The sequence below is a fragment of the Pelophylax lessonae genome (assembly GCF_965119305.1).
Source record: "Pelophylax lessonae genome assembly, chromosome: 6".
Taxonomy (NCBI): domain Eukaryota; kingdom Metazoa; phylum Chordata; class Amphibia; order Anura; family Ranidae; genus Pelophylax; species Pelophylax lessonae.
This window is the reverse complement of record NC_138773.1, coordinates 25,011,805-25,037,651: the sequence shown is the minus strand read 5'-3', so window position 1 is coordinate 25,037,651 and position 25,847 is coordinate 25,011,805. Positions and strand designations below refer to the sequence as shown.

Here is a 25,847-nt window from a genome sequence, read left to right as displayed (position 1 = left end):
CCAGGAATCAATGCGACGGCACCGGCCCCGCTCGTCACTTCCGGGGCGACGCCGCATTCCCTGCTAAACAGCTTCTGGGCATGCCCAGAAGCTGTGGAGGAATGCGGCGCCGCACCGGAAGTGACGAGAGGGGCCGGTGCAGGCGCATTCTGGGAGAAGAGGACGCAGAAGAAGACGCGGAAGAGGATCGCGCCGGCTTCAGCTGCCCACAAGAGAGATGGCAACGCTGTGGAAGAAATTTTATAAGTGAGTATTTCTTCTTGCAGGTAAGTGCGAACCGGGACAGATCAGAGGCTAGCCATTGTGGAATGTACTAGCCCTGACTGTCCCCGGGGTATGTTTACTGAAAAATGTTTTCTGTGCCCGGAACTCCGCTTTAAGGTGCTATAATACATAAATCTGTGCAGTATTAAAGTGCCATAGTACAAATAACTGCAATATTAAGGTGCTATAATAGAAATAAAGTGCTTGTAATAAATCCAATTCATATAATATATAAATAATTGATAGATCCAAAGAGTCCAGTGGTCTTGTGCTAGAATTGGTGCAAAATTAGCTTGATGACGATAATCCAGCCAGTGTTTTACAAGTGAATCTGTGTGTCTTCCACCACCAAAACCTAAGGCTGGCCATACACAATACAATTTTCTTAGAATTTTCTGAACAATTTTCCTGAAATTTACCTTCAACTATGTAGTACAAAGGCCTGCCTAATTAGATACAAGTGAAAGTGTTGTTTAGCTTTGACCTCATATTATGTGGTTTGTGGTAAATCTAACAGAAAATTGTACAACAAAAGCTGAACATGTATGGCCAGCCTTCGATAATTGGCCTCTCACCTGAAGTTTTGACCCGTGTTTCACCACAAGGTCAAAATAAGCAAATAATCCCCAGCAGGGGTTGGCAGGCTCTCTCATAGCCTCTCAGTAGACACACTGCTGCCCGAAGATAGCCAAACATAGGGACACGGATCTCATCATGGATATCACATAAAAAATAAAAGGCACAGGATCTAATGCTCTCAGTATGAACAGGGGTTTTTATTCAGGACAAAAAATGGTAAAAAAAACTCACATGTACAGGCACTACTGATAGTGCATGGAAACTGCAATTATAGAGCAGCAAACTAGCTGTAAGCTTCCAGGTTGCCGGTGAAGACTCCGCCCCCCTATACGCGTTACGTCATCTGTCAATCAGATTTGCACCGCACAGAGATCGCATGTAATTTTAGGAGCAGTGCACTCTGAATAATGCGCGATCTCTGTGATCGCACAAATGTGAACCGGCACTGACACCTGCTGCAGATTGCAACTGCAGAGTGTTTTGAGCACAGTTCTGGAAGCGTGCACAGAACAAAGGTTTCCCGAACTGCATTCTGGTGTGAACAGAGCTTTAAAGCTGAATAATTGCAGATTAGGTAATAATGTTATTTTATTTATTTATTCTTGTTTATTATAGATTCTGAAATAAAGAAATCATGACTTCTGGCAGAAAGGCCACAGAGATGATAAAACACCTTAGATGGAAATTAATGGAAGTGTTTGAGGAGGACGCGGAGGGTTTGTGTGATGAGCTGGGATCTCAAGGCCTCATAACTCCGAATGAGATGATTCAACTTCTACCTGATGAAGATCCAAGAGGGAGAGTTGAAAAAATGATCAGCATCATTCTCTATAAAGAAGAAGACTGTCAGACATTCCTGTGTCATCTTGAGAACATGATCCCCAGATTTCCAGCGCTGAAAGATCTATCCCAGCACTTTCCAGAAAGTGAGTAATCTTAGTTATAGAAATATTTGAGGCTGGGTGTTATTTGTTTGTCTACTGAACTTCCAAATTTTACCATTCTATAGCCAGTAGAGCAGGTGGAGATGGCTGAATGTTACTTGAGCTGAAGAGAGTCTTGCAACTCCACCAAATAATCCCTGTGCCCCCTTTTAGTGTATCCTTAATGCACTTATCCTTCAAAGCACCTCATCGCTGGTCATTTGTCAATTAGCTGTAGGAAAACTTTGATACTCACTGTGTGGCCTCCCAGAACTGCAAAGCCTCCCACATCTATCTAGTGACCCCCTGTGCCTACACACTTTCTATTAATTTCATTCACTGCCTGGAATTATGAGAAACATTGGCGTGCAAGTACATGGAGTGTACTGGCCAACTAGCTTAATTTTTTAAGAAAAGGCTGTCTAGTGGCAAGAGGCCAAATATATGAATTTTTTCCACAGTTTACCTGTAAAATCCATTTCTTGGAGTGCATCATGGGACACAGAGCCATATTCATTACTATTTGGGTTACAGGCCACCCTCAGGTGAATGAACACTGGCAACCAATCAGACAGAGAGTCCCCCTACATAACCCCTCAGTTTTGTAGCAAGCAATAAATACCCCATGCAAGAGGGGAGGGACCTCTGTGTCCCATGATGTACTTTCTCAAATGTTCGCGAACTGCAAGTTCGCGGCAGGCCCAATTGACTTTAATGGCAGGCGAACTTTAAAAACCTTCAGGTCATATTTTCAGCCACAAAATACTTACTAGCTGTGCACAAATAGTCCCACAACATGGACACTGTCATAACAAAAGTATTGCTATTGGAAAGGTTGCCCTAAAAAAATTTTTTTTTCAGCAAAAAACATTTTTTTCCCCTAAATCAGCCAGAACTGACAGCAGCCGGTAAATACATTGTATAATACATATAGCGTCCATTCACACGTCTGTAAAATGGGTCCGCATCCATTCCACAATTTGGCAGAACGTTTACAGACCCATTGATTTTCAATTCCAGTGTGAAAAATTAGGCATTCACCGGATAAAGAAGTAAGTGTTGGCCAATACAGGCCCCAAAAATTAGCCAACAGGCGTTTACCTGACAGCAAAGAACGTTGTCTTCTGTGGCTGGAGGTACATTAGGCATTCACAGGATACATAAGTAAGTGTCGGCCATTCCAGGCCCCAAACATTAGCCCACATGCATTTACCTGACAGCTAAGAACGTTGTATTCTGTGGCTGTAGGTACATTAGGCATTCACAGGATACAGAAGTAAGTGTCGGACATTCCAGGGTCCAGAAAATTAGCCCACATGCGTTTACCAGACAGCTAAGAACGTTGTATTCTGTGGCTGGAGGTACATTAGGCATTGACAGGATAAATAATTGTTGGCCATGAAAGGCCCCAAAAATTAGGCATTCAATGGACATAAAATGCCTTTTATGCCACAGTATTTACCGAAGACAAGGACCATGAATTGTTGTGGGTGGATGGCGGTCTGGTGGATATTTGTGGCCTATCATGAGGAATTTTAATGAAACATGGTCTACTGGTCACATGTGTTGAATTCCTCTGAGATCCATGCCTCACTCATTTTTATAAATGTGAGGTAGTCAACACTGTCATGAGCCAGGCGAGTGCGCTTATTGGTCACGATCCCCTTGCTGAGCTGAACGTCCTTTCGGACAGGACACTGCACAGGGGGCAAACCAACAGTTCCATTGCAAATTGTGCAAGCTCTGGCCAGAGGTCAAGCCTGCCCACCCAGTAGTCCAGGGGTTCATCACTCCTCAGAGCGTCCACATCAGCCATTAATCCGATGTAGTCAGACACCTGTCGGTCTAGGTGTTCCCTCATGCTGGAAACAGAGTACAGCTGTTGATGGGTCGGCTGAAAGAATGATCTCATATCTGAAGTGACCAACACATCTTCAAACCGCCCTCTTCTTGCAGGCACTGTTGGATTGGTACCCGCAACTGTTGATCTGTGAGTGGAAATTCCTCTGCCAGTGCACGCAAAAGCAGAATGCAGCATTTCTCGCAGCAAGGCCTGGAAGTGCTGCATTCTGACCGCCCTCTGAGATTGTGGTAACATTTCCGCCATTTTTTGTTTGTACCGGGGGTCTAAGTATGTTGCAACCCACTATGGTCCTTGACCATTATGCTTTTTATACGGGGGTCCCCCTTAAAACTCCATAGCATGAAGGCCCCCATTCGCACTAAACTGGAAGCGGTGTAGTGGCCTGCTTCCAGCTCATCATCCAGGAAAATGTCGTCCTCGTTCTCCTCCCCCATCCACGGATAACACCAGGGATCCCAGAAAGGTTTAAAGCATGCTCTTCTTGCTCCTCCTCATCCCCCCAGCACCATCCTCCTCTGACTCCTCTTCAGACTCCTGCTGTTGACTTGTCTCAGATGGAGTAGCACCCACTTGGAATTCATCCAACATTGCGACTTCCTCATCTTCCTGCTCCTCGACAGCTTGATCAATGACACAACGCAATGCATGCTCCCGAAAGAAGGCTTAAGGTACGATGTCACTGATGGCGCCCTGGCCGTGACTGACCAGTTTGGTGATCTCATCGAATGGCCGCAAAAGTCTGCATGCGTCCCACATGAGCAGCCACTGGAGGTGAAAAAACCCAAGCTCCCCAGAACCTGTCCTGCCGCAGAGTTCGTACAGGTAGTCGTTAACTGCATGTTTCTGCTGGAGCAGCCTATCAAGCATATGCAACGTTGAGTTCCATAGCGTCGGGTAGTCACAAATAAGATGCCTGACAGGCAGGTTGTGTCGCTGCTGAATGTCAGCAAGGTGAGCCATGGCTGTGTAAGATCTTCTGAAATGGCCTGAGATTTTCCTGGCCTGCCGCAAAGACGTCCTGGACACCAGGGTATTTGGCAATGAATCGCTGCACGACCAAGTTCAAGACGTGTGCCATGCATGGCACGTGTGTTATTTTGCCCTGTTTCAGTGCGCTCAGCAGATTGGAACCGTTGTCGCACACCACTTTACCAACTGTCAAATTGAGCGGTGTCACCCACTGATCTGCCTGTGAACGCAAAGCTGAAAGGAGTGCAGGACCAGCGTGGCTCTTGGCTTCTAGGCACAACAGATGCAGCACAGCATGGCAACGTCTCACCTGGCATGTGGAATAGGTTCTAGGGATCTTGGGCGGCACAGCAGAAGAGACAGTAGCAGCAGAAAAGGAGGAGTCAGCCGAGGAGGAGAGGGAGGAGGGAGGAGGAGGAGAAGAAGAGGCAGGCCTGCATGCAATCCATGGTGGTACAACCAAATCTACACTGGTGCCACGGATTACATGCTTGACGGCCGTCAGAAGGTTCACCCAGTGGGCAGTAAAAGTGATATACCTTCCCTGCCCCTGTTTGCTCGACCATGTATCTGCGGTCAGATGTATCTTGGCACCAACTATGTGTGCCAGAGATATATTCACTTGCCCCTGAACATGGCCATTCAGCTCTGGAATGCCCTTCTGCGAGAAATATTTCCTGCCTGGGACCTTCCATTGTGGTGTTCCAATGGCCACAAATTTACGAAAGGCCTCCAAGTCCACCAGTTGATATGGCAGTAGTTGGCGGGCTATCAGTTCCGACAAGCCAGCAGTCAAACGTTAGGCAAGAGTGTAACCCGGCGTCATCATTTTTTTCCGCTCCAACATTTGGGACACAGAAGCCTGCCTTTTTCCAAAACAACCTGACGACGGCATCATGGAAGGTGGAGTGGAGGACAAATATGAAGAGAGAGGAGAAGGAGAAGGAGAAGAGGCTGGACGGTGAGAGCCTGGAGTGTGGCTTTGTGGGTTCTGATGGTGTTGCTCCCACTGGGCTCGGTGAGGGAAGTTCAGGTGCCTTCTTAAGGCGCTTGTCCCTAGGTGAGTGTTGGGCTTACCGCGACTTATGCGTTGACTGCAAAGGCTGCAGATGGCAACACTGTTGTCAGCAACGGACACATTAAAAAAGCCCACACTGTGGAGCCATGTTCCGGCGTTCTGAGAGCACCAGATGTGACTGTACATGGTTGATGGCTCGCTCCTGATACATTTGCAGTCTGCTTTGTACCTCTTGTGCAATGCAAGTTCTGCCTGCCTCTCCTCCCTATCTGCCGGTCCATCTCTCCCTCTGAACTCCCTTTCTCTTCCTCTCTTGTGGGCACCCATGTGACGTCCATAGACACGTTATCATCCATGTCACCTTCCCCACCACTAACAATCGAGATCTTGGAGTAGGCAGCAACAGCGGGGACCAACCTCCTTGGGCTGATCTGGGTACTGTGGTCAGACTGCTGAGTGGCGGCTGTTGCTACTTCCTCTTCCTGATCTGATGAAAACAATGGCTGAGCATCGCAAATGTCTTGTGATGGATCGGAAAATAATTCCAGTGACTCAAGCGGAGGGTATGTGGTGGTGGTGATGGTGTTTGTGGTGGTGTCTTTGGGGGTGCACACAGCAGAGAGTGAAGAGGGTGCAGATAGAGAGAATGAGGAGGGTGCAGAAGAGGAAGGCTGAGTGAGCCACTCAACCAAGTCTGGTGCGTTCTTTTACGTAATCGAACGCGCCTTCTGAAAGTTCACACTTTGGCTTCGGCCTACTGCTCCTGCCTTACCCCTACCACCCCTGCATAAGAGTCTGCCTCTTCCTCTGCCTGTCATGTTTTTAAATTACTGTCACGGAACCATGAACCAGACGTACAACAACAGATAAGTGAAAATAAGAAAGCTTTATTGAAAAACAAGCTGTAAAGCAAAAGTCCAAACGGATGGCGAAACTGATGCAGAGTCTTTTGCGAAGCCAGGGGTCAGGAACCAGCAGGGTAGTCAGACGAAGCCAGGATCAGGAACCAGCAGGGTAGTCAGACGAAGCCAGGATCAGGAACCAGCAGGGTAGCCAGACGAAGCCAGGAACAGGAATCAGAAGCAGCAGCAGTCTTGGAAGCATGTGAACACAGGAGGACCAAGCAGGGAACTGAAGCCACAGACCTCCTATATATATGAGCTAGGCATCCAGCTCCTCCCAGTGGGAAGGAGGAGCCGCAGGGTGGGAGGCTACAAGAAACCCAGAAACCAAGATGGCCGCCAGCACATGTCAAACGAAGGAGAACAGCAAGAAGGTAAGACCATGACAGTACCTCCCCCTCAAGGGCCCCTCCTCCGCGGAGTAAAGAACGGTTTCTGAGGGAAGCGTGCGTGGAAGGCTCGGAGCAAGGCAGGAGCATGGACATCTGCGGAGGGAACCCAGGAACGCTCCTCTGGACCATAACCACGCCAATGAACCAAAAACTGCACCCGACCGCGGACCAGGCGTGAGTCCAGGATATTGCTCACCTCATACTCCTCACGATTGCCCACTCGGACCGGACGAGGCCGAGGAACCGAGGAAGTGAAACGATTACACACCAGTGGCTTCAACAGGGAGACATGAAACACGTTGGAGATCCGCATGCCAGGAGGAAGCGCAAGGGCATAGGCTACCGGGTTTACCCTGCGAAGCACTCGGAAGGGACCAACAAAGCGAGGCGCCAGCTTGGGAGTGGGCACTCGAAGGTTGAGGTTGCGGGTGGACAACCATACACGGTCTCCGGCCTGGTAGGAAGGAGCAGTCGCTCGTCTGCGATCAGCCTGGAGTCTCTGGCGCTGCGCAGAGACCTCAAGGGACCTCTTGATCTGTACCCAAGAAGCACGTAGGACGGAAAGGTGATCCTCCACAGCCGGAATATCCTGGGGAGAGAATACCTCCGGTAACACGGCAGGTTGGAACCCATAGTTGGCCATGAAGGGAGACGTCCCAGAGGAAGAGTTCACCGCCGTGTTCCTGGCAAACTCAGCCCAAGGCAGGAGGTCAACCCAATTGTCTTGGTGATCGGAGACATAGCAACGAAGGAATTGCTCCAAGGCCTGATTGGATCGTTCTGCGGCCCCATTGGACTGAGGGTGGTAGGCTGAGGAGAAGGAGAGATGAATCCCCAACTGGGAGCAAAAGGCGCGCCAGAACCTGGACACAAACTGACTCCCCCGATCCGACACAATCTCCTTGGGCAAACCGTGCAACCGGAAGACCTCCCTGGCAAAAATCGTGGCCAACTCCTGTGCAGAGGGTAACTTCTTGAGAGGAACACAGTGGCACATTTTGGAAAACCGATCCACAATCATGAGAATGACCGTATGGCCTCGGGATGCAGGGAGGTCCACAATGAAATCCATCCCCAGGTGTGACCATGGGCGCTCCCCGGTGGCTAAAGGTTGCAGAAGGCCCAACGGAAGGTGCCGAGGAGACTTACTCTGGGCACAAACGGAGCATGCCGCTACATATGCGGCGATGTCAGAACGTAGGGAAGGCCACCAGAACAGACGTGAAACAGCCCAGGACAGCTGATTCTTTCCAGGATGCCCCGCGGTCTTGGAGTTATGGTAGGTTCGCAACAACCGAGTGCGCAACTCCTCAGGCACAAAACATCTGCAGTTGGGTCTCCCAGAGGGAGCACCAGATTGAGCCGCCAAAATCTGCTCACCCAGGGGAGAGGTCAGGCTGGTGCGAATGGCGGCCAGGATCTGATTCGGAGGTATGACCGAAGTCGGAATCCACTCCTCCCTGGACAGGTCGGAGTACTGCCGTGATAAGGCATCCGCCCTGATGTTCTTGGAACCGGGTAGGTAGGAGACCACGTAATTAAAACGTGACAAGAACAGAGCCCATCTGGCCTGACGTGGTGTCAATCTCTTGGCCTCAGAGAGGTAGGTCCGATTCTAGTGGTCCGTCAGGATGAGGACCGGAACCACCGAACCCTCGAGCAAGTGCCTCCATTCTTTAAGAGCCTGCACGATGGCCAATAACTCCCTGTCACCAATCTGGTAGTTGCACTCCGCGGAAGACAGTTTCCGGGAGTAAAACCCACAAGGAAGCAGAGGACCCTCTGGTGTTCTACGCTGAGACAGAAGGGCGCCTACTCCCGTCTCAGACGCGTCCACCTCGAGGACAAAGGGCAACCCAGGGTTGGGATGCGACAGAATCGGAGCTGACACAAAGGCGGACTTTAGAGCCTCAAAAGCTCGGATGGCCTCGGGCGGCCAGACCTGGGAATTACTGCCCTTCCTGGTCAGATCCGTGAGAGGCTTGGCTAGGATGGAAAAGTCCCTGATGAACTTCCGATAATAATTGGCGAAGCCCAAAAAGCGCTGCAGGGAGCGAAGACCACTGGGCTGGGGCCACTGTAAGACAGCCGAAACCTTCTCAGGATCCATGGAGAACCCCTCAGCGGAAATGATGTAACCTAAGAAGGTTACCTGGGATCGGTGAAATTCGCATTTCTCAAGCTTACCGAACAGCTTGTTCTCTCGTAACCGTTGCAACACTCGTTTGACATCCAGAATGTGGGTCTCCATGGACTCAGAATATACCAAGATGTCATCCAAATAGACCACCACACACTGCTGCAACAGGTCACAGAAAACATTGTTGATGAATTCCTGAAAGACTGCGGGCGCATTGCACAGCCCAAAGGGCATAACCAAGGATTCATAATGACCGGTCCTGGTGTTAAACGCGGTCTTCCACTCATCGCCCGCCTTGATCCTTACGAGGTTATATGCCGCCCTCAGGTCGAGTTTGGTAAAGACCGTGGCCCCTTTAAGGCGATCGAACAGCTCGGAAATCAAGGGTATTGGGTAAGCGTTCTTGATCGTGATGCGATTGAGACCCCTGTAATCGATGCAAGGCCTCAACTCACCACCCTTCTTTTTCACAAAGAAAAATCCAGCCCCTGCCGGGGACGAGGATTTGCGAATGTGTCCGCGTGAAAGCGCCTCCCTCACGTACTCCTCCATGGCCTCATTCTCCACTACCGACAGTGGATAGACTTTGCCACGAGGAGGAACGGCACCAGATTGTAACTCGATGGCACAATCGTATGGGCGGTGCGGAGGTAGGGCAACCGCGCGCACCTTATCGAATACATCCCGGTACTCCTCGTATTCAGGGGGCAACAGAGAGTCCGAGGAAGTACACAGCAACTTGACAGGCCCATGGATGCAACTAGCCCCACACTGCGGTGACCACGAGAGGATCTCGGCCGATCTCCAATCGAAAATCGGATTATGCTTCTGGAGCCAGGGGTACCCCAAGACCACGAGTAGTGTGGAGACGAAATAACCTGGAAGCAGACCGACTCTCTGTGGACGGCACCAATGGCTAACCCCACTGGAAGGGTCTCATGAGTCACGTGTGGCGGCAGAAGGGGTCTGCCGTCTATCGCCTCAAGAGCCAGAGGAGAACCTCGAGCCTGCAGAGGAATGGAATTGGCGGCAGCGAACACACTATCAATGAACAAACCACCAGCACCAGAGTCCACCAACGCCTGGGTCGTCACCGAGCCCCCGACCCAGGAGAGGACAACAGTGATCAGTGGTTTGTCAACACGGGAAACCGGGGACGAGGAGACTCCACCCAAGATCTGCCCCCGACAGGATCTCAGGTGCGAGCGTTTCCCGGACGGTTCGGACATGCCAACCGAAAATGCCCACCGAGACCACAGTACATGCATCCCCCCTCGCGTCTCCGGAGTACCCTCTCCCCCTCGGACAGGCGAGCAAACCCCAGCTGCATGGGTTCACCCCCAGACAAGTCATCCCCAGGAGGCGTGGGAGGAGAGGGAGGCACGGGTGGGACAACAAAGGTAGGCGCCAATCTGTTAGGAGGCCTCCGCAGACTCTCCTTAAAGGAAGGTCTCTCCCTGAGTCTGGTGTCAATCAAAATCAGGAAAGAAATAAGAGACTCGAGCTCCACTGGTAGGTCCTTAGCTGCAACCTCATCCTTCAAGGCATCCGAGAGACCATGAGAGAAAGCAGCGGCCAGAGCCTCATTATTCCAGCCCACCTCTGCTGCCAGGGTACGAAACTCAATGGCGTATTCAGCTACGGATCGTGAACCCTGTCTGATGGACATAAGGAGCTTCGCAGCAGAGGCAGCACGAGCCGGCACATCGAATACCTTCCGAAGAGAAGCAACAAAACCGGAAAACTCGGCAACCACCGGATTGTTGTTCTCCCATAAAGGGCTGGCCCAGGCCAAGGCCTTGTCCGAGAGCAGCGAGATTAAGAAGCCCACCTTTGATCTCTCAGTAGGAAAGGCATGTGGCAGAAACTCAAAATAAATGCCCACCTGGTTAAGGAAACCTCGGCACTGAGTTGGCTCTCCCCCAAAGCGCTGTGGAAGGGGGGCAGAACCGGACATACCCCGAAACACCGCAGGCGCAACAACAGGTGTCGGGGTAGACTCTGGCGCAACAACCGGAGCGGCAGTAGGAGCGGGCCCAGGAGCGACAACCGACCCATCGGCAACAGGAGCGAAATGAACCGTGCGTTCAAGCAGGGTTTGCAATGCCACGGCGAACTGACCCAACAGGTGATCCTGCTGATCAAGTCTGGCAACCAGCGAGGGTAGTGAGGATGGCCCTGTACCGTCAGAATTCATGGCCTGTGGTACCGTGCGTTCAAGCAGGGTTTGCAACGCCACGGCGAACCGACCCAACAGGTGATCCTGCTGATCAAGTCTGGCAACCAGCGTGGGTAGCGAGGATGGCCCTGTACCGTCAGAATTCATGGCTTGGTCCTAATGTCACGGAACCATGAACCAGACGTACAACAACAGATAAGTGAAAATAAGAAAGCTTTATTGAAAAACAAGCTGTAAAGCAAAAGTCCAAACGGATGGCGAAACTGATGCAGAGTCTTTTGCGAAGCCAGGGGTCAGGAACCAGCAGGGTAGTCAGACGAAGCCAGGATCAGGAACCAGCAGGGTAGTCAGACGAAGCCAGGATCAGGAACCAGCAGGGTAGTCAGACGAAGCCAGGAACAGGAATCAGAAGCAGCAGCAGTCTTGGAAGCATGTGAACACAGGAGGACCAAGCAGGGAACTGAAGCCACAGACCTCCTATATATATGAGCTAGGCATCCAGCTCCTCCCAGTGGGAAGGAGGAGCCGCAGGGTGGGAGGCTACAAGAAACCCAGAAACCAAGATGGCCGCCAGCACATGTCAAACGAAGGAGAACAGCAAGAAGGTAAGACCATGACAATTACCCTGTGACAAAAGTCTCTAGAGAATCGCAGTATATCTGGAACAAGGTATATAACACCCGCTTCAATCTGTGGTATTGGGGGGCCACAGGTTTATCACACCAGTTCTACAAATAATTGGCCAGTAACTGTTGTAACTGTGTGTAGCACAGTTAACACAGCAAAATAGGCCACATTTTTGCAGGACTAAAATACACTCTTAGAAAAGTATACTGTTAAATAACACCCCACTTCAATATGTGGTATTGGGGGGACACTGGTCTATCACACCAGTTGTTCAAAAAATTGGCCAGTGAGTTTGGCACTGTGTGTATCAGAGTTAACGCAGCAAAAGAGGCAATATTGTTGCAGGACACAAATACACTTGTAAAAGTATACTCAGATAACACCCCACTTCAATATGTGGTATTGGGGGGCCACTGGTCTATCACACCAGTTGTTCAAAAAATTGGCCAGTGAGTTTGGCACTGTGTGTATCAGACTTAACACAGAAAAAGAGGCAATATTGTTGCAGGACACAAATACACTTATGAAGGTATACTCAGATAACACCCCACTTCAATATGTGGTATTGGGGGCCACTGGTCTATAACACCAGTTGTTCAAAAAATTGGCCAGTGAGTTTGGCACTGTGTGTATCAAACTTAACACAGCAAAAGAGGCAATATTGTTGCAGGACACAAATACACTTGTAAAAGTATACTCAGATAACACCCCGCTTCAATCTGTGGTATTGGGGGGGGGGGGGGCACAGGTTTATTACACCAGTTCTACAAATAATTGGCCAGTAATTGTTGTCACTGTGTGTAGCAGAGTTAACACAGCAAAAGAGGCCAAATTTTTGCAGGACTAAAATACACTCTTAGAAAAGTATACTGTTAAATAACACCCTACTTCAATACGTGGTATTGGGGGGGCCACTGGCCTATCACACCAGTTGTTCAAAAAAATTGGCCAGTAAGTTTGGCACTGTGTGTATCAGACTTAACACAGCAAAAGAGGCAATATTGTTGCAGGACACAAATACACTTGTAAAAGTATACTCAGATAACACCCCACTTCAATATGTGGTATTGGGGGGCCACTGGTCTATCACACCAGTTGTTCAAAAAATTGGCCAGGGAGTTTGGCACTGTGTGTATGAGAGTTAACGCAGCAAAAGAGGCAATATTGTTGCAGGACACAAATATACTAATGAAAGTATACTCAGATAACACCCGCTTTAATCTGTGGCATTGGGGGGCTACAGGTTTATTACACCAGTTCTACAAATAATTGGCCAGTAACTGTTGTCACTGTGTGTAGCAGAGTTAACACAGCAAAGAGGCCACATTTTTTCAGGACTAAAATACACTCTTAGAAAAGTATATTGATAAATAACACCCCACTACAATGGCAATGTCAGCTGATATATGCTATTCATCTCAATATGAAGCCACATGATCAAGAACACAAGGACATGACTTCAAACAAGCAAGAAGAAAGTTCAAAACTGATCCTAGATAGTATTATTTTACTGAAAAGATAGTTGATGATTGCTTATTGTAATCTGGAAGCCTCCTTTAACAAGGGGCTCCCAGATCCCGCCCCCCCCCCACCCAATGTGAATGGATATCGGGTACATTGTACCTCTACCCATTCACCAAAAAAGTGTACAAAGAAAATAAACACAAAAGCCAGTCAGAGGACGTCAGAAGGGGGTGGTGCCACCGGTGATTGAGATGGATTTACATTGGGGGACACTATTTTTTTATTTTTATTTTTTAAAGCACTTGTAGAAAATGGCTTTTGTGTTTATTTTTTTGTACACATTTCTGGTGAATGGGTAGGGGTAGGATGTACCCGATATCCATTCACATGAGGGGGCAGGATCTGGGGGCCCCCTTGTGAAAGGGGGCTTCCAGATTCTGATAAACCCCCACCCACAGACCCCCACAACCACAGCCCAGGGTTGTCGGGAAGAGGCTCTTGTCCCCATCAACATGGGGACAAGGTTCTTTGGGGTGCACCCCAAAGCACTCTCCCCATGTTGGGGGCAAGTGACCTGGTATGGTTCAGGAGGGGGGGTGCTCGCTTGTCCCCCCCCCCCATCCAGTCTGCTTGCTCGGATAAGGGTGTGGTATAGATTTTGAGGGGGGGCTTCCCATCGTTTTTTTTTTTTTTCAATTTTGGTGTGGAGTTCCCTTAAAATCTGTACCAGACACAAAGGGCCTGGTACGAATTTTGGGGGGACCCCCCGCCCCATTCTATTTTTAAATTTTGGCATGGAGTTCCCCTTAAAATCTATACCAGACCCAAAGAGTCTGGTATAGATTTTGGGGGGCCTCATGCCATTTTTTTAAAATTCTGTCATAGGGTTCCCCTTAACCACTTAGACAAGTGCACAGTGATTTAAGGATCCGTGACACTCTGGTCACTCACTATCTTGGGGAGCACCTGTCACCTACAGGTGGTTCTGAGCACTGCAAGGAATTGTCATTCGCACTGATTCACAAGGACTTGAATTTTCTGTTTTTGGACACCAATTATATATTAATATTTTTCACCTATATATTTTGCACTTTATTATTGGATTAATTCATGTTGTACTTTATTAGGACTCGTTTAGCACTGTGGTTTGCATATTGATGTATATTGCACAGTATTTGCACTACGCACTTATATGAGGATTTTAATAGATTTATTGAGAGTATATTAGGTTTTATTATATTATTTATGATACTAAATTATTCACAGGTCACTTTGTACATTTTATATTGATCATTATTTATATATACCAGACATTTTTTATGGATGAGGATTATTAGGGATTCATCCAATTGAACCTTATATGCACCAGTTTATTTATTGAAGATATTTATCTTATATAATAGATTTTTATTCTGCGCAACACAGTTTTATATTTAAAATTCCCCTTAACCACTTAAATACAGGGCACTTTCACCCCTTACTGTCCAGACCAATTTTCAGCTTTCATTGCTCATTGGAGTCTATGGGAAATCTCGGTCAGCTTGACATGGCACTGCTTCCTGTCTTTAACATTGGCATCTATGGGAAATCTCGGACAGCTTAGCATGGCACTGCTGACGAACTATAAGTGACAGGGACACAGAACTTGGGGAGCACTGAGAGGGGACCCAGGACTACAACATATCTATACATTATAAAAGTGGGGTATGCCTGTTCACTACACTGACTGCACTAATCTAAATCAACTCACTATCTATTAACTACCTGCCTAACCTCTATTGTCATGCACTATACTTGGCTGCCGTGTAAGCAGCAGCCTTATATAGTGTGGGGCGTGGACTTAGCCCCTGAGCCATGATTGGCTAAAGGCAGCCTGCCTTTGGCCAATCATGGCTCTGACAGGACACTGTGCTGTTATTGGCCAAAGCATACAGGTCATGTGCATGCTTTGGCCAATCATCAGTAATTTATTCACTGCACCAGCGCAGTGCATTATGGGGGCACTCATAGGTGGGCGAACTTCCCTCCGAGCGAATTTGTTCATTTGTCCATTTGTTCATGTGTTCAGCAAACCCACGAACAGCTTATGTTCGACTCGAAAGTCAAGCCCATCCCTACTGTAGAGTGTAAAACACTGGGAAAGAGTCTATGAAAACTATGTATAAAATAACAACTGATCCTGATGACTTAGTGTTGTACAGATTATTTTGTTATACATCAACAAACCAGGGACTTCAGCTAGAGTGTTTCCGCAAGTATGGTTAAGTTCTTGAACCCCAATGTTGAAGCAAATGGTGGTAGTACTAATAAACTCAAAGATAGAGATGTCCCGAACTATTCGCCGGCGAACAGTTCCCGGTGAACATCGCTTGTTCACGTTCGCCGCGGCGGGCGAACATATGCAATGTTCGGTCCGCCCCCTATACATCATCATTGAGCAAACTTTGACCCTGTACCTCACAGTCAGCAGACACATTCCAGCCAATCAGCATACCCTCCCTCCCAGACCCTCCCACCTCCTATAAAAAAGCAAGGACAGCATCCATCTTAGATTCATTCTGAAGCTGCAGTGTTAGTTAGAGCAGGGAGAGTGCTGCTGCTGCTGAATTAAATAGGGAAATTGTTAGCTAGACCAGTGTTCTGTGTCCACTCCTGCTGTAAGGACAGCGTCCTGGCAGCACCCCAAAAAGCCCTTTTTAGGGCTGGTATATCAGTCTGCTTTTATTTATTTATATATATATATATATATATATATATATATATATATATATATATATATATATATATATATATTGCAGTTGCGTGCCCACTGTGTGTGAGAGGCCACAGACCCACAGACTGTACTGTGTGCACACCACTCATATAGGGTGGCACAGTACCTTGCAGATAAAAAAAGTAATTTAATTTTTACCCTTTAGTATAATTGCAGTTGCCTGCCAATGTGTGTCAGGCCCACTGACTGAACTGTGCCCACTGCCACTGCCCAATACTCATATAGGGTGGCACATCACCTTGCAGATAAAAAATTAATTTAATTTTTCCTCTGTAATATAATTGCAGTTGCCTGCCAATGAGTGTCAGGTCCACAGACCGTACTTTGCCCACTGTTCACCACTCATATAGGGTGGCACAGCACCTTGCAGATAAAAAAGTAATTTAATTTTTCCTCTGTAATATAATTGAAGTTGCCTGCCAGTGAGTGTCAGGTCCACAGACTGTACTGTGCCCACTGCCCACGACTCATATAGGGTGGCACAGCACCTTGAAGATAAAAAATTCATTTAATTTTTCCTATAATAAAAAATAAAATTCATCCAGAAAAACAGGAACTGGCTTTTTCATTCAAATTTCAGTAGTGCAGGGATGGTGATAACCTCTTACCAAATAAATAGGATGATAACATATACCAAAATATATGAATCAGATGTGATAAATATAAGCATAAAATCATAAATACATAAAAGCATGAAATCACATCAATAGGAGTCCATAAAGTCCATAGGTATAAAGTGCATAGAGCAATGACAGTGCAAACAGAAGGATCACAGGTGCAACTTATAGGGGCCACCCTTACTTGCCACCACCACACAGTGCTGGGAGAAGTATTAGAAATTCAGATTTACCAGATGCATATGCCTAACCACTCTCATGGACTAGGCAACAACAGCATATAGTAAAATCAGATTTCCTCCAGATCTCTGATTTGTGTTGCAAAGACTACTTTGGAAGATTTCCTGGTAAATTTATAGTGCACTGTGAAGTGGGCGTAACCCTTACACTACCTGATTGATATAACATCATACCTGATCGTATTCACACACTGGATGTTTTAAAGCACGTTATTCCAAACAATTTAGGAATGTTAGGTGATTTATGCCCTTTATGGATTAAAACCCGACTGCGTCAACTACGTAAATTTCCATGGGAGTTTTGCAATGGATCCCGCTCCGGCATGCCACAGTCCAGGTGTTAGTCCCCTTGAAACAACTTTTCCATCACTATTGTGGCCAGAAAGAGTCCCTATTGGTTTTAAAATTCGCCTGCCTATTGAAGTCTATGGCGGTTCGCCCGTTCACGAACATTTGCAGAAGTTCGCGTTCGCCGTTCGCGAATGGAAAATTTTATGTTCGCGACATCTCTACTCAAAGCTTCATTATGGTGGAAACATGTTTTATAAAGCTCCATGTATTATTCAGCCATTAGCTCATTATGGCAATTTAAAGCAATATCATTTGGTCACTATTGATCCATTCATATATGATATAGGAGCTGGCCAAAAGTTCATATAGACTACTGCATGTAAGAAAGATCAACTTGTTAATATAGTTTCAAACTGGAGAGCCAAAAGTATTTTATATTACCCAATCACTTATATACTGTATGGCAGTCCCATTCAAAAGGAAGCAATTCACGTGTCCACATGAAGCAAAAAAATTGGGGAAGCTGTAAATCTCTGAAAGACCCAGGGGGCCTGTGCAGTCTGTAACAGTTAGTCGCAGAGTAGAGCCTTATATTTCGTTAGTGAAACAGATGACTGGCATTGGCTTTCAAGGTAGAAAACCATTCAAACACACAATTATTGTTTTAAATTATTTATAATGGTAATGGTTAGCATTAGGATATTTGTTAACAACATTATGTTCTTTTTACAGATAAATTGAAGATTTTTCACAAACTTCTTGTCAGCTTGAATATGGAACATTCATTTCAGTCCAAACTGACATTGAGTCACATCCTAGAAATTGGAGCAGAGACTCTGACTGATGTCCGTCCCGAGACCATTCAAGATGTACCATGGCATTTTTTGAGAAAGCTGATGGCCTTAAACAGAGTTGCACGTAATACTCAATATGAAAAAAATACACAAATAGTCAATTTGATTCATCCCCTGGATGTTCTGTCTGTTCTCCTGCATTGTTCAGACAGTTTTCTACAACAAGAGATTGTAACCAAATTGTCCATGTGTCAATTTTCCATCCCCCTGTTGCTCCCTGCTGGTGACGGGTCACACTGCACCCTCATGCTTTGGGCGATGAGGGATATTGTGAAGAAGTGGAGACCGCAGTCACTATCTGACAGTAAAGGGTTCAGAGAGGAAAATGTGGTGAATACTTCTATGCCAATTATCTCCTTCATCAGACTGGGTGACACCAAGCTATCCAAATCTAAAATTCTAAATCAAGTTTTTAATCCATCCCAACAACACCAAAACGTCTTCATACACAATGATATGGAGGGAGGAAATATTGAGAGGAAAATATCTGATGGACTTGTGGAAATTTCTTGGTATTTTCCCTGTGGTAAGTCTGATGTTTTCTCAGAACCCATTGTAGTGACCAACCTACGAGGAAACCTGGAGACTAGCTGTGACCAGTTTACATTTCTGGCTCGAGTTGCATCAGCGGTGTTTATATTCATTGAGAGTATTTCTGAGAAACAATTCAGACTGTTATCATCCTTCAGTAACACTGACACCCAGTTTTATCTTATTGTTACTCCAGAAAAGGGTAAAAAAAAAAACATGGAGACCTCAAAGCACATCAACAATCTAATGACAATTTTCAAAATGAGTCGAGCAAATATTATTACCAAAACCAGCACAGCAAATGAAGCAGCACTGGTAAAAAAAATTCAGAAGGGCATTGAAAATGTTTTAAAAACCTCTCAGAAAGAAAGACATAGCCTGTGTAATGCTAAAAATAATATTAAAGGACTTAATATTTCTGTTGATGAAGATTCTATTGAATGTCAGAAAGCAAAAAAAATAGCAAGTCAGATTACTTCTGTAATAGATGATGTGGAAGGGTATAAAAAACAAACGCTAAAATTACAGGGAGATTTGTGGAAAGAATTGTCAAAAGTAGAGAAAGAACTTTGCAGAATGGCAAAACAAGGTGAAAAAAACACACAAGAATATCAATCGGAGCTCAAACAAAAGCGCAATTTACTCCACAAAAAACAATACCAGCATGATACTCCTGATGGCATAGTGTATTTTACTGAAGCAATTACTGACCTCTCAAAGGCTGAAAGACATTATTTCTTGAAATGGATGAAATTTGAACTGGATTCAGTTGCAAGAAATAATAGTTCCTTGTTGCAGTCTGAATACAGGGAGAAATATAACAGTAAACCAGATACATCAGAGCTTAAGCAGCTGGATCAGAAGATCTCAGACAGTTCTTTAGGAATAGAACATTTTCTACGTGAGCTGGGACAGTTTTATGAGGCTGAGTATTCTATGGTTGATAAACAGAATAAAGAAGCCACAAGACGATTCACTAAACTCCCAGGAATTGCTGCTGATCTCCTAATAGATGGGTTCCCATTGGAGTTGATTGATGGAGACGCCTCTAATATTCCTATACAGTGGATAACTGATGTTCTGACTGAGCTAGACAAAAAGACAGGAGGACAATGCAAAATCAGAGTAATAACTGTGCTGGGAGTGCAGAGCACGGGGAAGTCCACCCTTCTGAACACCATGTTTGGTCTGCAGTTTCCAGTGGCCAGTGGAAGATGCACACGAGGAGCCTTCATGACTCTTCTAAAAGTGAAAGAGAACTTCCAGGAGGAGCTGGGTTGTCACTTTATCCTGGTGATTGACACTGAGGGGCTGAAAGCTCCAGAGTTGGCCTTCTTGGAGGACAGCTATGAACATGACAATGAGCTGGCCACACTAGTGGTTGGGCTGAGTGATATCACCATCATCAATTTGGCCATGGAGAACACAACAGAAATTAAGGATATTTTACAGATTGTGGTCCATGCTTTTCTTCGGATGAAAGAAATCGGGAAGAAACCCAGCTGCCAGTTTGTACATCAGAATGTCAGTGATGTGTCTGCTCATGATAAGAACATGAGAGACAGGAAGAAATTTCTGGAACAACTTGATGAAATGACAAAAGTAGCTGCAAATATGGAAAGGAAATGTGGTATTACCTTTTTCAGTGATGTGATGAATTATGATCCCGAGAAGCACAATTGGTACATTCCTGGATTGTGGCAAGGGGTTCCCCCAATGGCTCCGGTAAACTTTGGCTACAGTGAAAATGTTTATGAATTAAAGAAGTATTTGCTGGGATTTTTAAAATCTCAGAGCTCTAATAAAACTCAGTGTAGAATCCCTGACTTCATCACATGGATAAAAAGTTTGTGGAATGCAGTTAAACATGAGAAATTCATCTTCAGTTTCAGAAACAGTCTGGTGGCTGAAGCTTATACCAAACTGTCTATGCAATTCTCCCTGTGGGAATGGGACTTCACCAAAAAGATCCGTAGCTGGATGATCACCAAAGAAACTTACATTAGAAATCAATCTGCAGCCAGTCTCAATACTGAAATGTTTTTGCAATTTAAAACTGATCTTCAGAGCTTACTGTTGGAAGAGGAAACTAAATTGCTTAAGCTACTAGAAAAATATTTTGACAGCAAATGTGAGAACGTTCATCTCATTGAGCGATTTAAGGAAGATTTCTTCATGAGTGTGAGGTTTCTGAAGAAAGAACTTGAAAGGAATACTATTAGTAAACTCAACAAGACAGTTTCAATCCAAACAGGCAAATTCAAGATTCTGGATATTCAGAAGATATCTCAGAAACTGATCGAGGAAGAAATAACAAAACTCCTAAAACGCTGCAGAGAAAGAAATTCTGAACGTGGTGACATAGACGTAGAGAAAGAATTTGAAGTGATGTGGAAGACAAAATTCTCTGATTTACAAATAGAAGAGTTAAAAAAACGTAACATTGGACAAGTGATTCTTCAGCAGCTGAGGAAGGACCTGGGTGTAAAGGGAGCTGATATTAACGAATATCTAACCAAAGTGATGAGCTTGGAAGACTATGGGAAAAATCGATTTGTTCCTGACAAAATCCACTTTAACAAAGTATACGATTCCCAAAGGCAAAATGCATTTGATATAAGCCAGAAACACCTGGACAAAATAGCAGATCTTTCAATAACTCTGATAGATATGTGTGATACATACATCAACGAGCAGGCAGTCAACACAGGGGATTTCGATGATACTTACTATCAGGAGTTGCTAAACATGATTAATGCTAGACTCAAGGATAAAGCTTCTACAAATCTTAATTTTTCTCCCAGGTTTGAACTAGATATAAAACTTTTTATCTTTGGAAAAGCATCTAGAGCATTTCAGGACATGCATGATAGGTTCATTCAAGAAAACGACCCCAAAATGTGCCTTGAAAAATTAAAGCCTCAATACTTGGCCACATTTGATAAGAGTCAGACTAGGGCCATAGCATTCTGTGAACATTGCCTGAAGCCCGCACTAACTGATTATATTTTGGGGCATATTGGCAAGGAAATCATTGATGAAATTCTGCAATGTTCTGAATCTCGCAAATTTAGCAGCAGAAGCGCTTTTCAGTTTTTTGTACTGCTGGACTGCCTGGAGAAAATGGAATTTAAACAATATTTGTTGTATATTGGTAATTATAGGGTCTTTGTAAAACACTGGATCCGTCAATATATTATTAATAAATACCAGAATCCATCTACTCTAAAAGCCTTAGAAGAAAAACTTCTGCCTCCAATCATTGAAAAAATTGAAGAAGCCCTGAAGAGTGAGGAATGTGTGAAAACAGAAACCATTGTGACATTTCTGGAAAGTTTCTGCAAATTACTAGAGAAAGAAATAGTGATCTCACAGAATGAAATGAAAGTGATCACTTTCCACAATACAGCAAATGTCAGTCAGTTCTCTGAGGAGATATTTTCATATCTTCCCAACATAAAGGAGCAGATTTTATCAGACACAGAATTGTTGGACATTGAACGTCTTCTCAACAGAGTCACACTGAAGCCTCAGGAGGAATTGATGCATAAAGTGATTGGCTGCAGTAAGCAATGTCCTTTCTGTAAAGTCCCCTGTGAGAACGCTGGTGGTGACCACAAGAAGCACTTTGCATCCCTCCATAGACCTCGGGGACTGGGAGGATACAAATCAGACATAGATGGGACTTTAGTCACTGACATCTGCTCCACTGCCGTGGTATCTAACACTACATTTAGAAATTCTGACACAGACGGAGATTTTCACCCACACAAAAACTATCGTAAATACTATCCAGATTGGGTAATTCAGCCTGACCCCAGCCTTGAATCTTCTGATTACTGGAAATACATTTTTGTACATTTTAATAGTGAATTTGCAGAAGAACATATTGCAAAGCCAGCTGAGCCTCCACAAGACTGGATGGAGATCACAGAAGAACAGGCTTGTGCGAGTTTACTGGAAACTTTTATTTTCAAATGGATATAAAATGGCTGTATTTGTATTTGTGTCATCACTCACAATATTCATGTTCTTCTGAACATTACAGTTATAATTTGCTAAACATTTTTTTTTTTTGTATAGTGTCTTTAATTTTTCCTAAACTCCTCATGTGCAATATTATACAGTATGTGCAATAGTAAGCATGGATGCAAATAAACAGATTTAAAATTAGGTATGGAAATAAGGCTGGATTCTAAGCTTGTTTTTAAAAATGTACTCAAAGTCTGCACTGAGCCTTAAGAACTGAGCCCTAAAAACTCTGTGAGATCTAAGAAGTCATTCTTAATTTTAACTATTATGGCAACCATCTCCAACTTTTACAAATTTTAAGAACTACAGTACATGTTTAGAGTCAGAAAGAACATCAGAGCTGTGTATTTGTTTTTCTTATATTTCTCTTATATTTTCATGAACATTCTTTAACATATTTAAATAGCATTCTCTTCGCATGGGTTGAAAAAAATGTAAAAACAATGACCAGAGAAGTAACTCTTGATGAAAATATCATCATTCACCCATTAAAAAGTCATATTGCCATGCCATTGTGGGCCCTTTTTCTGACTTCAAGCCACGTGATCTACTCAAGAGTACATTTTTGTGCAAGCAGGAGAAATTAGTATAAACTAACCAAGAAAAATAAATGGACCTACCAAACCCCTTACCTGTCTGGAGTATATTCCACATCAGGCATGCCCAAAGGTTTTAGATGAAAAGCCACTCTGCTTGATAACACTGTATATTTTACGTAGGATAGGAATTGCCACTTCTACAATTAATCTGACTTCCATGATTAAGTCCACGATTAGTATGACCTAATTGACGTGCAATCTTACATTACAATAGTGGCTCTATGGTACTGGATGGATATCTGTCTGACCCATATATGATATATTAATACACTCACCTATATCACATTATGGACATTGGCTTCTTTGACTTTGGGGCTTAAGGAGCCCTAATATACTGAATGCTGGAGTGGACTTAAATGTATGTTCTAAGGAGTATATTCAGTGTCAACAAGCTGAGCAGCCGAATCTGAAACTTATTGGCATTCTTAGGGATTGCTTTCTGGCACATTAGGCACCCAATGGATCATTTTCATGTTAATCTATTTTTTTTTTTGGGCAAGCCTTGCTTTTCATGTCTTACCAATGAAGAGAATTATTTTTCTTCACTGTCTATGAATGATACATGGATATATTTTTTTATATATCCACCCATTGGCCATTGTTCATGCAAAGTTATTGAACATTTTCCATCAACTATATATAATATTGTCCAAATACCTGTTGGGACTCTGTGTCTCATGTACTATATGCCTTTATAGAGAGGACTTTTGTCCTTTCATATTTTGCAGCATGATACATATGTATGCTTTTAATAAGGCTAATCCTCTTCGAAATATAGTTTTAGTCTTGACCTCTGGACAATTTTTTGTCCTGGGACTGATAACATTAATAAAAGCATATGGGAGTTTTGTTATGGGGGAATGGTAGGTTTAGTTTTATTAGAATTCATTATACCATGGTAATTTTTAAAACTTGAATTGATATAGAAGACAAAAAAAGCTTATATATATATATATTCTTTTTTGATCATCTGTTATAGTTTATATAGTGGTGTTGGATTTTTGAAATTAGAAAGAAATATTTTACAATCTTTGCTTATTTTGCTTAGTTTCATGGTTGGGCTTTAAAAAAGACATGTGTCTATCAGGTTTATCTTTAGCAAAAGAACAAAAACCCTGCACCCTCACAGAAAATAGATCCCTTAGTTTTAATAAAATTTATTATACCATGGAAACTGTTTAAATGTAGTACAGTACTGTCTTAATAAAGTATGTTTTGGCTATTCAACAAATGTTATATGTATATAAAATGACCTGTTGTTGTCTATACAATGGTGATGGATTTCTAAAGTTGGAATTAAATATTTTACAATTTTTGCTTATTTTGCTTAGTTTCATGGTTAGGCTTTAAAAAATGGCAAGTGTCTATCAAGTTATCAGGTTTATGTTTAGCCCAAAAACAAAAACCATGCACCCTCACAGAAAAAAAGATCCCTTACTAATCCCTAATGAAAACAATCCTTTTTAATTTCCTATTCTGTTTTTCTTGGATAACCACTGTCATGGGCCAGGGACTGATAACATTATTGAAAGCATATGGGGGTTTTTAGGGGTGGAATGATGGATTTAGTTTTTAGTTTTAATAGAATTTGTTAAACCGTGGTAATTGTTTAAATTTAGTACAATAAATGGTCTTAATAAAGTATGTTTTGGATATTCACCAATCGTTACTGTATATGAATACATATATATATTTATATACAGTATCTCACAAAAGTGAGTACACCCCTGACATTTTTGTAAATATTTTATTATAACTTTTCATGTGACAACACTGAAGAAATGACACTTTGCTACAATGTAAAGTAGTGAGTGTACAGCTTGTATAACAGTGTAAATTTGCTGTCCTCTCAAAATAACTCAACACACAGCCATTAACCTCCCTGGCGGTATGATTCTTTTGGATTTTAGGTGCTGAAAGCGGTACCATTATTTTAGGTGCTGAAAGCATGTAATTCTTGTGAATGAGCAGCCCAAACCAACTGTATACATTTATTATACATATTATATATAATACCTTACCTATGAAGAGCGGCTGCAATCGCTCGATTTATTTTCCCTGGAGAAGAGACGTCTGAGAGGGGACATGATAGCAATTTATAAATATCTTAATGGGGATCTCAGCTTAGAAAAAAAGCTGTTCATTCGAAGGAATTGCATGAGGACTCGAGGACATACAATGCGATTAGAGGAGAAGCGTTTTAACCTCAGGCAACGTGGGGGGTTCTTTACTGTTAGGGCTACAAGATTGTGGAATTGTCTACCACAAGAGGTGGTTTCTGCGGGTAGTATGGTGACTTTCAAAAGACTCTTAGACTTACATCTCAAGGATCAGGAGATAAAGGGCTATGTTAGATGATTACAGTCACACACACCTACACAGGTTGAACTGGATGGACTATTGTCTTTATTCAACCTCACCTACTATGTAACTATGTAACTATGTATATATATATATATATGTATATGTGTATATATATACGTATATATATATATATACTGTATATATATATATATGTATATATATATATATATACATATATTTACATAAAAAGTACAGTAAAACTGCAGGAAAGGGCACTGGGGGGCAA

At 44.1% G+C, this 25,847-nt stretch overlaps 2 protein-coding genes across 2 annotated transcripts in view; one reads left to right on the top strand and one right to left on the bottom strand.

Annotated features, from left to right (window-relative positions):
• Window positions 1-25,847, bottom strand: part of LOC309558501 (up-regulator of cell proliferation-like) — a gene marked incomplete at its 3' end in the record, with an annotated part of 167,010 nt that overhangs the window by 107,249 nt on the left and 33,914 nt on the right. The gene's annotated exons all lie outside the window — the stretch shown is intronic.
• LOC309557643 (interferon-induced very large GTPase 1-like) lies at window positions 1,463-22,613 on the top strand (the record flags this gene model as incomplete). The annotated part of the gene is made up of 2 exons (XM_082260434.1): window positions 1,463-1,769; window positions 17,974-22,613. Exons 1-2 carry the CDS (start codon window positions 1,478-1,480, stop codon window positions 22,611-22,613), a joined length of 4,932 nt encoding a protein of 1,643 aa, XP_082116560.1. The 5' UTR covers window positions 1,463-1,477.